This window comes from Monodelphis domestica, chromosome 1, assembly GCF_027887165.1.
Source record: "Monodelphis domestica isolate mMonDom1 chromosome 1, mMonDom1.pri, whole genome shotgun sequence".
Classification (NCBI taxonomy): domain Eukaryota; kingdom Metazoa; phylum Chordata; class Mammalia; order Didelphimorphia; family Didelphidae; genus Monodelphis; species Monodelphis domestica.
Window position 1 is genome coordinate 145,168,699 of NC_077227.1, and position 9,884 is coordinate 145,178,582.

Below are 9,884 nucleotides of genomic sequence, written 5' to 3' on the forward strand. Positions count from 1 at the left end.
GAAAGAAAGAAAAGAAAGAAAGAAAGAAAGAAAGAAAGAAAGAAAGAAAGAAAAGAAAGAAAGAAAGAAAGAAAGAAAGAAAGAAAGAAAGAAAGAAAGGAAGGAAGGAAGAAAGGAAGAAAGGAAGAAAGGAAGAAAGAAAGAAAGGCAGAAAGAAAGAAAGGCAGAAAGAAAGAAAGAAAGAAAGAAAGAAAGAAAGAAAGAAAGAAAGAAAGAAAGAAAAGAAAGAAAGAAAGAAAGAAAGAAAGAAAGAAAGAAAGAAAGAAAGAAAGAAAGAAAGGAAGAAAGAAAGAAAGAAAGGAAGGAAGAAAGGAAGAAAGAAAGAAAGAAAGAAAGAAAGAAAGAAAGAAAGAAAGAAAGAAAGAAAGAAAGAAAGAAAGAAAGAAAGAAAGAAAGAAAGAAAGAAAGAAAGAAAGAAAGAAAGAAAGAAAGAAGGAAGGAAGGAAGGAAGGAAGGAAGGAAGGAAGGAAGGAAGGAAGGAAGGAAGGAAGGAAGGAAGGAAGGAAGGAAGGAAGGAAGGAAGGAAGGAAGGAAGGAAGGAAGGATTATTTTGGGGGAAAAGATTACATCAAATTCTTCTCCCTTTCAACCAAGTCATTGTGGGTTAAAGTATTATGGTAGAAAGGGTGCTGGATTTGGAGTCAGATGATGTGGGTTCAAATACCTCCTCTAATGCTTGTTTCCTATATGACTTTGGGCAAGGTGTATAACCCTTCTGGACCTTTATTTTTAAAATGAGAAAGTTGAACTAAATGACCTCTAATATCCCTTCCAACTCTAAATCTAGGGCTAATGATCTTAAATAAGTGGTAATGAAATGAAACTAGTTGAGGGTGGGAGGAGACTTACAATATCAGAACATGTAAAAAGACTCTGTTAGTTTTTATTCTGTGAACCATAACTCAGATAACTTGCACTTTCCTTCCTCTAAGGCCTAATGATATCTGATGTCTATCAGCTGAGAACTTCTCATTCTCAACTATGGGGGGGGAGTTTTCAATTAATTTTCAGCTTTCTGAATATTCTAAATCCAACAAATTTTTATTGAGCCATTGCCATATGTAAGGTACTCTGGTTTGGGGGATATAAGGGCAAAACAACCCAAACAAGCCTCACATAGTTCTTCCATCAAAGAGTTTATGTCCTATTAAGAGGAGGAGGCAATATATACATGAATAAATAAAAAGAAAGAATATGGTATTTTTAGGAGGAGGTACTAACAACTGAGGGAATCAAGGAAGCTTTTGTGGAAAAGTTGGTGCTATAACTGATTCTTAAAAGGAGAGAAAGAATTAAAGGGATATAGATGAAAATGGAGCATATTGTGGGCATAGGGATATAGGTTTTGAAAATGTGGAAAGGTGTGAAATGTGGTGCCCAGCTGTATATCTAATAAATCAGCTTGGGTGAAAGGTAGAATACATTAAAGGAAATAAAACTTAAAGGGTAGGTGGCAGGCAGATACTGAAGGAAATCAGAGGAGTTTGCCCTGGAGGTAAAGAGGAGCCATAGAAATTTTTTTAGTAGGGTCATGATATGGATCAGATTTTTGTCTCAGTAAAATTATTTTGGTAGCTTCATGGATTAGAGGAGAAATTAATAGAACATAAGTAGGGATCTATTACAGCATTCAACTGAGCTGGTGGACATGAATCAAGGTTAATAGAGTGAAGAAGCTAGATTCAAGTGATACTCTGGACCAACTGATCAGCTTTAGCAACTGATTAAATATGGAGGATAAGGGAAAGAAAAGTCAAGGACAACTCTGAGATTATGATTCCTATAAGACATGCAAAAGGTCATCCAGCAGGTAGCTAGCAATGCATAATTTGAATTCAAGAGAGAGATTGGGACTACATATATAGATATGGGAGACATTTCCATAGAGACTTGAAACTGTGGGAGCAAGATGAGATCACAAAGAAAGGCAGTGGAAAAAGAGAAAAGAGCCCAGAACAGGGCCCCATGGGATACTCATGCTAAGGGGATGGAAAATGGACTTTAATGATTTCAAAATTCATAATTCTTAGTAATACTGTCATCAAACAACCTTATTAGCAAGATCTACAGGAACTGATAGAGTGAAGTAAGCAAAAATTTAAAGCAACAGGAGACCATTGTACATAGTAACCACAATATTGTGGAACAATCAAATGTGATGGGCTTTGCTACCTACAGCAATACGATGATGCAGGACAATTCTGAGGACTTATGAAAAAGAATGCTATCCACTCTCCAGAGAAAGAACTATTGGAGTCAGAATGCAGATGGAAGCATATGATTTTTCAATTGTTTATTTGGGTATATGTTTGGGGGATTGGGATTTATGAGATTATTCACTTACAAAGATGAATAATATGGAAATATATTTTGCATGATAATACATGTATAACCCAGACTAAATTGCTTGTTAACTCTGGGAGGGAGGAAGAAAGAAGAGAGGGAGACATTATGGATCATATGACTAGAAAACTTATATGTTATTATTAAAATTAAAAAGTTTAAAAATATAAAGTAATACACCTAATGATAGTAGTAAAGAAAAAGTACAATGAGACAAAGCCAGATTTTAAGTAATTATAATAATGAATCTTGACCCCAGAGATGAGAAAATACCTCTCTATTTACAGTGAAAAGGTAAGGCAACTATGTGTGTAGAGTGTCACACGGCCAGTTAGTTTTATTTGTTTTTCATTTTATAAGGAAGAACTCATTTGTTATTGGAAGAATATTTTGAAGGGGCTATGATATTAAAACAAAAGACCTCACTAAAACATCTTAATAAAATTAATTAAAAGGAAAACTCAATCTCTCCAACCACGTAAGACAATAAAATTAACATTTTTAAAATTCTCAATACAATGAATGTTTTCTACTTGTTCATACTAAACATCCTAGAATAAAACCTTATATCTGAGTAAATTTCTACTTCTGGGTTCATTTGGTCATTTATCTTTGGACACTGTTTCATCATACTGACTCCAGTATCTTTTTTTTTTAATTGCTTAATTCTTATTTTAGTCCTTCAGGTTTTCCCTCATGTCCCTATGGATACAAGATGATTTGGGGGTATTTAGATACTTCATTTGGAACTCATTGTCCCTCCTACTGCACAGCTATATTACCAAACTAATTTTGGCATTACTGCCAAAGTCATTCCTTGGTTTTGTTTCCCTTTTATTGGGTAAAAGCAGAGCTATATTAGCAAACTGCAAATATATATGTTAACAGTCCTTTTAAAAAACAAACAAATTCTTACCTTCCATCTTAGAATCAATATTAAGTATTAGTTCCAAGGCAGAAGAACAGGTTTGGGCTAATCATTTGGGATGAAGTCATTTACCCAGGGTCACACAGCTAGGAAGTTTCTGAGGCCCCATTTGAACCCAGGACCTCCTATTTCTAGCCCCACTATCTACTTAGCCATCTAGCTGCCCCAATGCTGACAATTTGTATAGACATGCTCTGCTTTATTTCTTTGGGACTGCCATGTAACTCCTCTAGATTCAAAGGTTTTTTCCCCCCTCTTGCTGCTGTCATTCTTCTCAATGACACAGCAGAGCAAATAATAGATTAAGCAAGTAAGTGTTTCTGTGGTTAGAACAATAAATTACAGACCCTCCACAGCTCACTACATTTACACTTAATAAATGACTTGACAGAACATTAATGCTACCTTTGCCTTTCCAAAGTTTCCTTTGAGGACACAAAGCTTAAGCATCTCTAGGCAAATCTTTTAAAAATTGAAATGAATTTGAAATGAAATGAAGTACCTTTGTGTTATTAATAAAATGTAATGGCCTCAATGGTTAATTTAAAGAGATGCACTGAGCTTCGTTGAAAAGGTATATTTACTAGAGACAATTTGAAGAAGCAGTCATCCTTGCCTAAATCTGTATACTTTAGGCAAATGTCTTAAAAGAAATGAGATATCCAGGGATTCTTAAGACTAGATAGCTTGATAGGAGACTATCTCAGCATTGTGGTGGGAGGAAGAGAAATGAAACATTTGGAATGAAAAAACCTTGTTATCAAATAATGTTTTCCCTCTAACAACCCTCTACAATCATGAGTAGTGTCAAACTCAAATAGAAATGGAGGCCATTAGACCCTACATAAAGATCTCTGAGGGCTGTAGATTGACTCAGAAAACCACATGTGTTTATGTATTCTTTTAAAAAATATTTTCCATAATTACAAAATAACAGAAAAGTACTCAATTACAGGAAATAAATTTTTAACCTTCATCTTTTTTAAGTTTGAGTCAAATTCTCTGTCTCCCTCCCTCCCTGAGACAGTAAATAATCTGACTTAGATTTTACATGTGTAATAGTGTAAAACATCTTTCCAGATTATTCCTTTTGTGAAAGAGAATCCGAACATACAGAGCAAAAGGAACAGAACCAGGAGAACATTATACCCAAATACTGATGCATTATGGCAGGATAGAATATAATGGACTTCTCTACTAGCAGCAATGCAATGATCCAGGACAGTTCTGAGGGACTTATGAGAAGGGATGTTATTCACATCCGGAGAAAGAACTGTGGAACCAGTAATGCATTAGAAAAATATATGATCGATCATGTAGTGCAATAGGGGTGTGATTAGGGTTTTGATGATAAAGAATCACTCTTCTGCAAATGTGAATAATAATGGAAATAACTTTTGAACAATGATACTTGTATAACCCAGTGGAACTGCTTCTCAGCTCTGGGAGGGGGAAGGAAAAAGGAGGAAGGGATGATGATGTATGTAACCATGGAAAATATTCTAAATAAAACTTTTAAAAAGAAAAAAAAGAATCTGAACAAACAAAAGAAAAGTGAAGAATTAAAGTGAAATATAGTATGGTTCTGTCTGCATTCACTCTTTCAGTTCTTTCTCTGTAGATGGATGGCATATTTCATCATGAGTCATTGAGGATTTTCTTGGAATCATTGTATTGCTAGGATTAACTAAGTCTCTATATTCTTTTTTTTATTAATACAGCAACACATTAAAATCAGATGATCATTTTAATCTGGTTTGGGTCACCCTTGCCTGTTTTGTAAGCAGTATGTGGCCCCCAGGCTACATATTTGATATCTCAGTTTTATATGGTTAAGATCACAGAGATAATTAGTGATAAAACTAAGACTGGAACACTGGTCCTGATGCCAAATCCAATAGTCTTTCCAATCTACAATGAGGCATTTGAGGCAAAAGAAGAAATACTGAAGAGTTCATTTAGAAGTTTTGCCATGTATTGGCATTACTTGGTGGCAGTTTTTTATTTCGTGGAAAAGAGAGGAAAGCACTATTTGACTGCTAAGTAAGAAACGCAGGGAGGGATAGCTAGATGGCATCATGGATAGAGGGCTGGGTCTGAAGCTGGGAGGACCTAAATTCAAATCTGACCTCAGACACTTCCTAGATTAGTTGTGTGACCCTTGGTGAGTCACTTAATCCTATTTACTTAGCCCAGACCTCCTGTCTTACAGTAGTTGTTACTAGGACTTAAAATAAAGGAGAAAGAAAAAAACAAAGAAACCAAGGAAGCCCAAGGAAAAAGGTGGCCAGCCCTAATGGATACCAGAACAACTTAGCAATGTGGTTCGAGCCCAACAGATCTTGTCCTTCCCTCTAACTTTCCCCAACCCACTCCCAGCAACTGTTTATTTTATTTCACTACTTTCTAGATTCCCAAGCATATGGCTACTTTCTCTTACTTACTAGTGGATATCACCCTCATTTCTCAGAATCCTTGCCTCCCTTAAAAAATCAACTCAGATACTCTTTCCTTCTCCAATTTTCCTTGTACTAAATTTATTTGCATTTATAACTGCCATAAATACAGTGTTATTTTTTAGTCTTCTGTCTCCTTTTCTATCATCTTATCACTGTCTACACAGAACCTGGAATGAGGCCATGTAGGACTAAGAATCAGTTTGTGGGGTTTTTTTTTGTTGTTGTTTCATATGTGGAAAGGGTCAAGTTCCTTAAAAGAAAACATGCATTGGTTATGATTTGTATTGTTAGGGAAAAAAAGTATCCATATTAATAAAGTCAAAGTATAGCTATAGATATGTATACATGTTATACCTTCTCAGGAATATATATATGCTCCTTGAGGGCAGGGGTGGTTTCATTTGTCTCTTTGCATCTCCATCAGTCAGCACAGAACTTTACATGTTACTGTTGTTTAGTTGTTTTCAGTAGTGTTGGACTTTTCATGATCTCTTTTGGGGTTTTCTTGGCAAAGAAATTAAAGTGGTTTGTCATTTCTTTCTCCAGTTTATTTTACAGATGAGAAAACTGAGGCAAAAAGGTTGTGTGACTTACCCAGAATCACACAGCTACTAAGTATCTAAGGCCATATTTGAATTCAGGTTTTCATGACTCCAAGTCTGGCATTCTCCACTGAACCACCTAGCTGAAAATATTTAATAATAGTAGAATTGTGTCTGAAGCTAAGTGGCTCCATCTGACTTTCCCCCTTTTTAGGAGTTCAACTGTATTGCCTGGGACTGAAGCTTCTGCCATTGGTTCAGAACAATTTACCAATTCTTTTCCTTAGAGGGAAGAATCTTATTAGGGGTTATAAATAACAGTTTTATGTTAGTTAAAGATCTAGTAGGCTAGTAGTCTGTGATGAGATTTGATTTATCAGTCCTAAATGGAGACAAAACAAGTTGAAATCCCAATATTGCTTGAGAGTAGGAGTAGAATAAGGGAAAACATCTCAGAAAAAAAGTTTGCAGTTATAAAGCTAACCCTAAGGAACCTGGGCTTCTAGGCATCACACTTTTACTTCATGTAGTAGCTAGCAAGAAAATGGTGGGTGGTACTTGTCAATGGCTGCATGTGCCAAATGCTTAAGCCTCTCTTCAGCCTATAATTACTAAAAGAAACTAGTATATAGTACATGATCCACTAATGCATCATCTATAAAGTTACATTTTTTCTTACACCGATAGCACAAAGTAAAATCTCTAATTTGTAAAAATTTTAAACAATATGGTTAGACCAAAGTTCAACATAATATATCTACAACCAAATATGCTAAAACACTGACTTTCTCTTACTTTGAGAGCTGCCCCTAGAACTCTGGTGTTTAGCATTTGTTCTACCACTGTATTCTTCTGATGATCAAAATTTTGTGTATAGTCCTTGTACCTATTTTAACAACCTGGATATGAGGCTTTTCTGGGTAATGAAAAGAACACTGATCTTGGAGTCTTGTTTTTTGATTCAACATCTATTAAGTTCCCTACTGTGTATGGAGTACTGTGTCCATTTGGCTAGTAACCTTGGAAATCATCATTTCTTTGAACCTACTTCCTCTTCTATGAAATGGGGAAAACAATATTTTAATTGTTTAATAATCTACCTACTATACAAAGATGTGGATCAGATGCGATAATTTGTAACCATAAAGGGACAGATAAATGAGTTATTGGACTTTTTGTTTTAATTATGATACAAATCCGTGTACATAAAACATTATTGGAAAATCTACAAAGTAAAGTGATACTGGGCAAAAGTCTTATAGAAGACCAAACCTATTGTTAAAGAGTATTTGCAAGGTATTGATTTTCAATAGTTTTATTGCAAATCCCTCACTTGTATTTTTTTGTCAATTGAATGGATAGAAGATAGTTTTCAATAGCTAGAAATTTTGGAAGACAAATGACTAAGTTTTGGAATGAGTAAGCATTCCTACCACTAACACAAAAGTGACTACTGAAGATCTGAATTAAAAGGAAATATTTTTGTCCTAATCATCTTGATGTGCAGATAGGAATCTGAAAAGAAATATGAGTGCCTATAGTTTTTAAAAGAGATTGTGATTGTATGGAAAAGGATTGTCTCACAAAATTGATAATTTCTCAACTGTCTCATAGGAATGTGACATGATGCTACCATTTTTAGATAAAAGTTTAAAATAAAATTATTTATCTCTACAGGAGAATAAGATGAGTAGTATTAATTTTTCTTTAGAAAGGTTTAAAATTATCTGACGGGAGTTCTTCATTAATTTGGAAAGCCAAAACTGTTTCTGAGTGTGGTTGACAGATTCAAAATAATTTATTTATAAAAAAATTTTCAGGTTTGTAAAACCTTTTCCATACATGATCTCAGTTGAGTCTCATAACAACTCGTTGTTGAGATTATTGCTGCATATATGATTGTCCTCATTTTACACATGAGGAAACCGAGGCTAGAAAGATTAAATGATTCCTCTGAGATAAGAGATTGTCAGATTTAAGATATGAATCCAACATGGTCTTTCTAACTCCAAACCCAGTGGTCTAGCTATAACCACCCAGATAGTGAAGGAGCTGAGACCTAGAAGTTTACAAAGCCAGAGGTGAAATTGGAATTCGGGTTCCCCTGACCATCTGATGAGTCCAAGGCCACTCCTTTTTATGTGCCACAAAAGGATGGATTAGGCAAGAGCGCCGATTTTGCGTTCAGGTGACCCGGGTTCAAATCCTAGTTTAGACATTCATTCCCAGTGTGAGTTTTCCCTTGGCAAATCCATTCACCTCTCTAGACCTCTGTTTCCTAATTGCCTATTGAGAGAGGGAATGAGACTAAGGTTTCCTCCAACTTCAGGTGCTTTGGTTCTGTGGCCCGGGGCAGGCAAACAGAGGATGCTCTTTCCCGCAGGTGCCATGCTGGGGGCGGGAGGTGTGGAGAGAGGGAGGTGGATGAGGAAGGGGTGGCAAAGAGGGGTTCCCGTGTAATCCAGCCTCCAGGCTGCCTGCCAGCCTGCAGGGAGCGGGTGGAGAGTAGGCAGGAGGCGGGATTAGAGTCCCCGACGCTATTCTGGGCGCTAATGAGATTATCCGGGAGTGGACAAGCGGGCAGCGACCCCAGGCCCCCATCCGCCGAGCCCCGGGGAGGCCCGGCCGGGCCCGCGGAGCGCGGCCGAGAGGGCGGCTCTGCGGGGCGGGGCGGGGCCGGGCGGCGGGAGCGCCACGCACGGCGGCGGCGGCGGCGGCAGCGGCATCTGGAGCTGTGACTGTAACGGCGACAGCGGCGGCGGCTCGGCCGATGGGACGCAGCTGAGTCTATGCGGCGGTTGGAGCGGCTGTGTCTTCGGCGGCGGCGGTGGGGACCGGCCCGGGAGCGGGGAGGAGATAAGATGAAATATCAGAAATACCTGACGGTGCTGCAGATGGCTATCGGGGTCACCCCGTCCAACCGGGGCAGTCTTCTGCCCCTCAAGAGGAAGCTCTGGTGAGGAGGAGAGGGCGGCAGGGCGGGCGGAGCGCGCGGGCGGGGCGGGGCGGTTGGCGCGGGGCGCGGGCTACCCGGCCCAGCTAGGGGGCCGGGACATCTTCATCCTTCCTTCTGGTCCCCCAAGGCCGGCCCCTCCAGCGACCTTTCCTTTCCGTGGAAGCCGGGGGCCACGTTGGGGCCGGCGGGCGGACGGGCGAGGGGACCGGGGAAGCAGCGACGGAGATGCTGAGCTCGGTGGTGGTGCCCATCTTGTTGGAAGATGCGTTTGTGTGTATGTGTCACACCTGTGTGTGTGTGTGTGTGTGTGTGTGTCACACCTGGCCCGGGGATGTGTGAGCTACTAGTGAGTGCGTGCGTGCATGTATCTGAGTGTGAGTGTGTGTGTGTGTGTGTGGTGTGAGAGGGTTGCTTTAAAATGAATAAATGCCGCATTAAAAAAATTGATAGGAAAAAAAAGGAAAGTTCCTTCCAGATTTTATGTTTGGCATTTTCTGCTGAACGTCTCCAAGAGAAAGAAAGAGGATGCTGCTTGGGCGGCTGCATGGAAGGAACTGTCCATCCCTCCTTTATGCATGCATGCATCCATCCATCCCCTCGTACAGCCTCTCCCTCGAATGAGAGAAAAAGCAGTAAGGCTGCTTTCTGTCTGTACC

General features: G+C 38.9%; 1 protein-coding gene across 6 annotated transcripts in view; it reads left to right on the forward strand.

Annotated features, from left to right (window-relative positions):
• Nucleotides 1-8,940: 8,940 nt before the first annotated feature.
• TJP1 (tight junction protein 1) overlaps nucleotides 8,941-9,884 on the forward strand; it is a 318,209-nt gene continuing 317,265 nt past the window's right edge. For 3 of the 6 annotated variants that reach the window (XM_056807613.1, XM_056807643.1, XM_056807647.1), the window contains exon 1: nucleotides 9,002-9,228. In XM_056807613.1, coding sequence (XP_056663591.1) covers nucleotides 9,062-9,228 — 167 coding nt within the window. In that variant the 5' untranslated portion in view covers nucleotides 9,002-9,061. Of the gene's footprint in view, nucleotides 9,229-9,884 lie in introns of all 6 variants that reach the window. The other 3 variants (XM_056807596.1, XM_056807602.1, XM_007479476.3) reach the window with 2 other exon arrangements.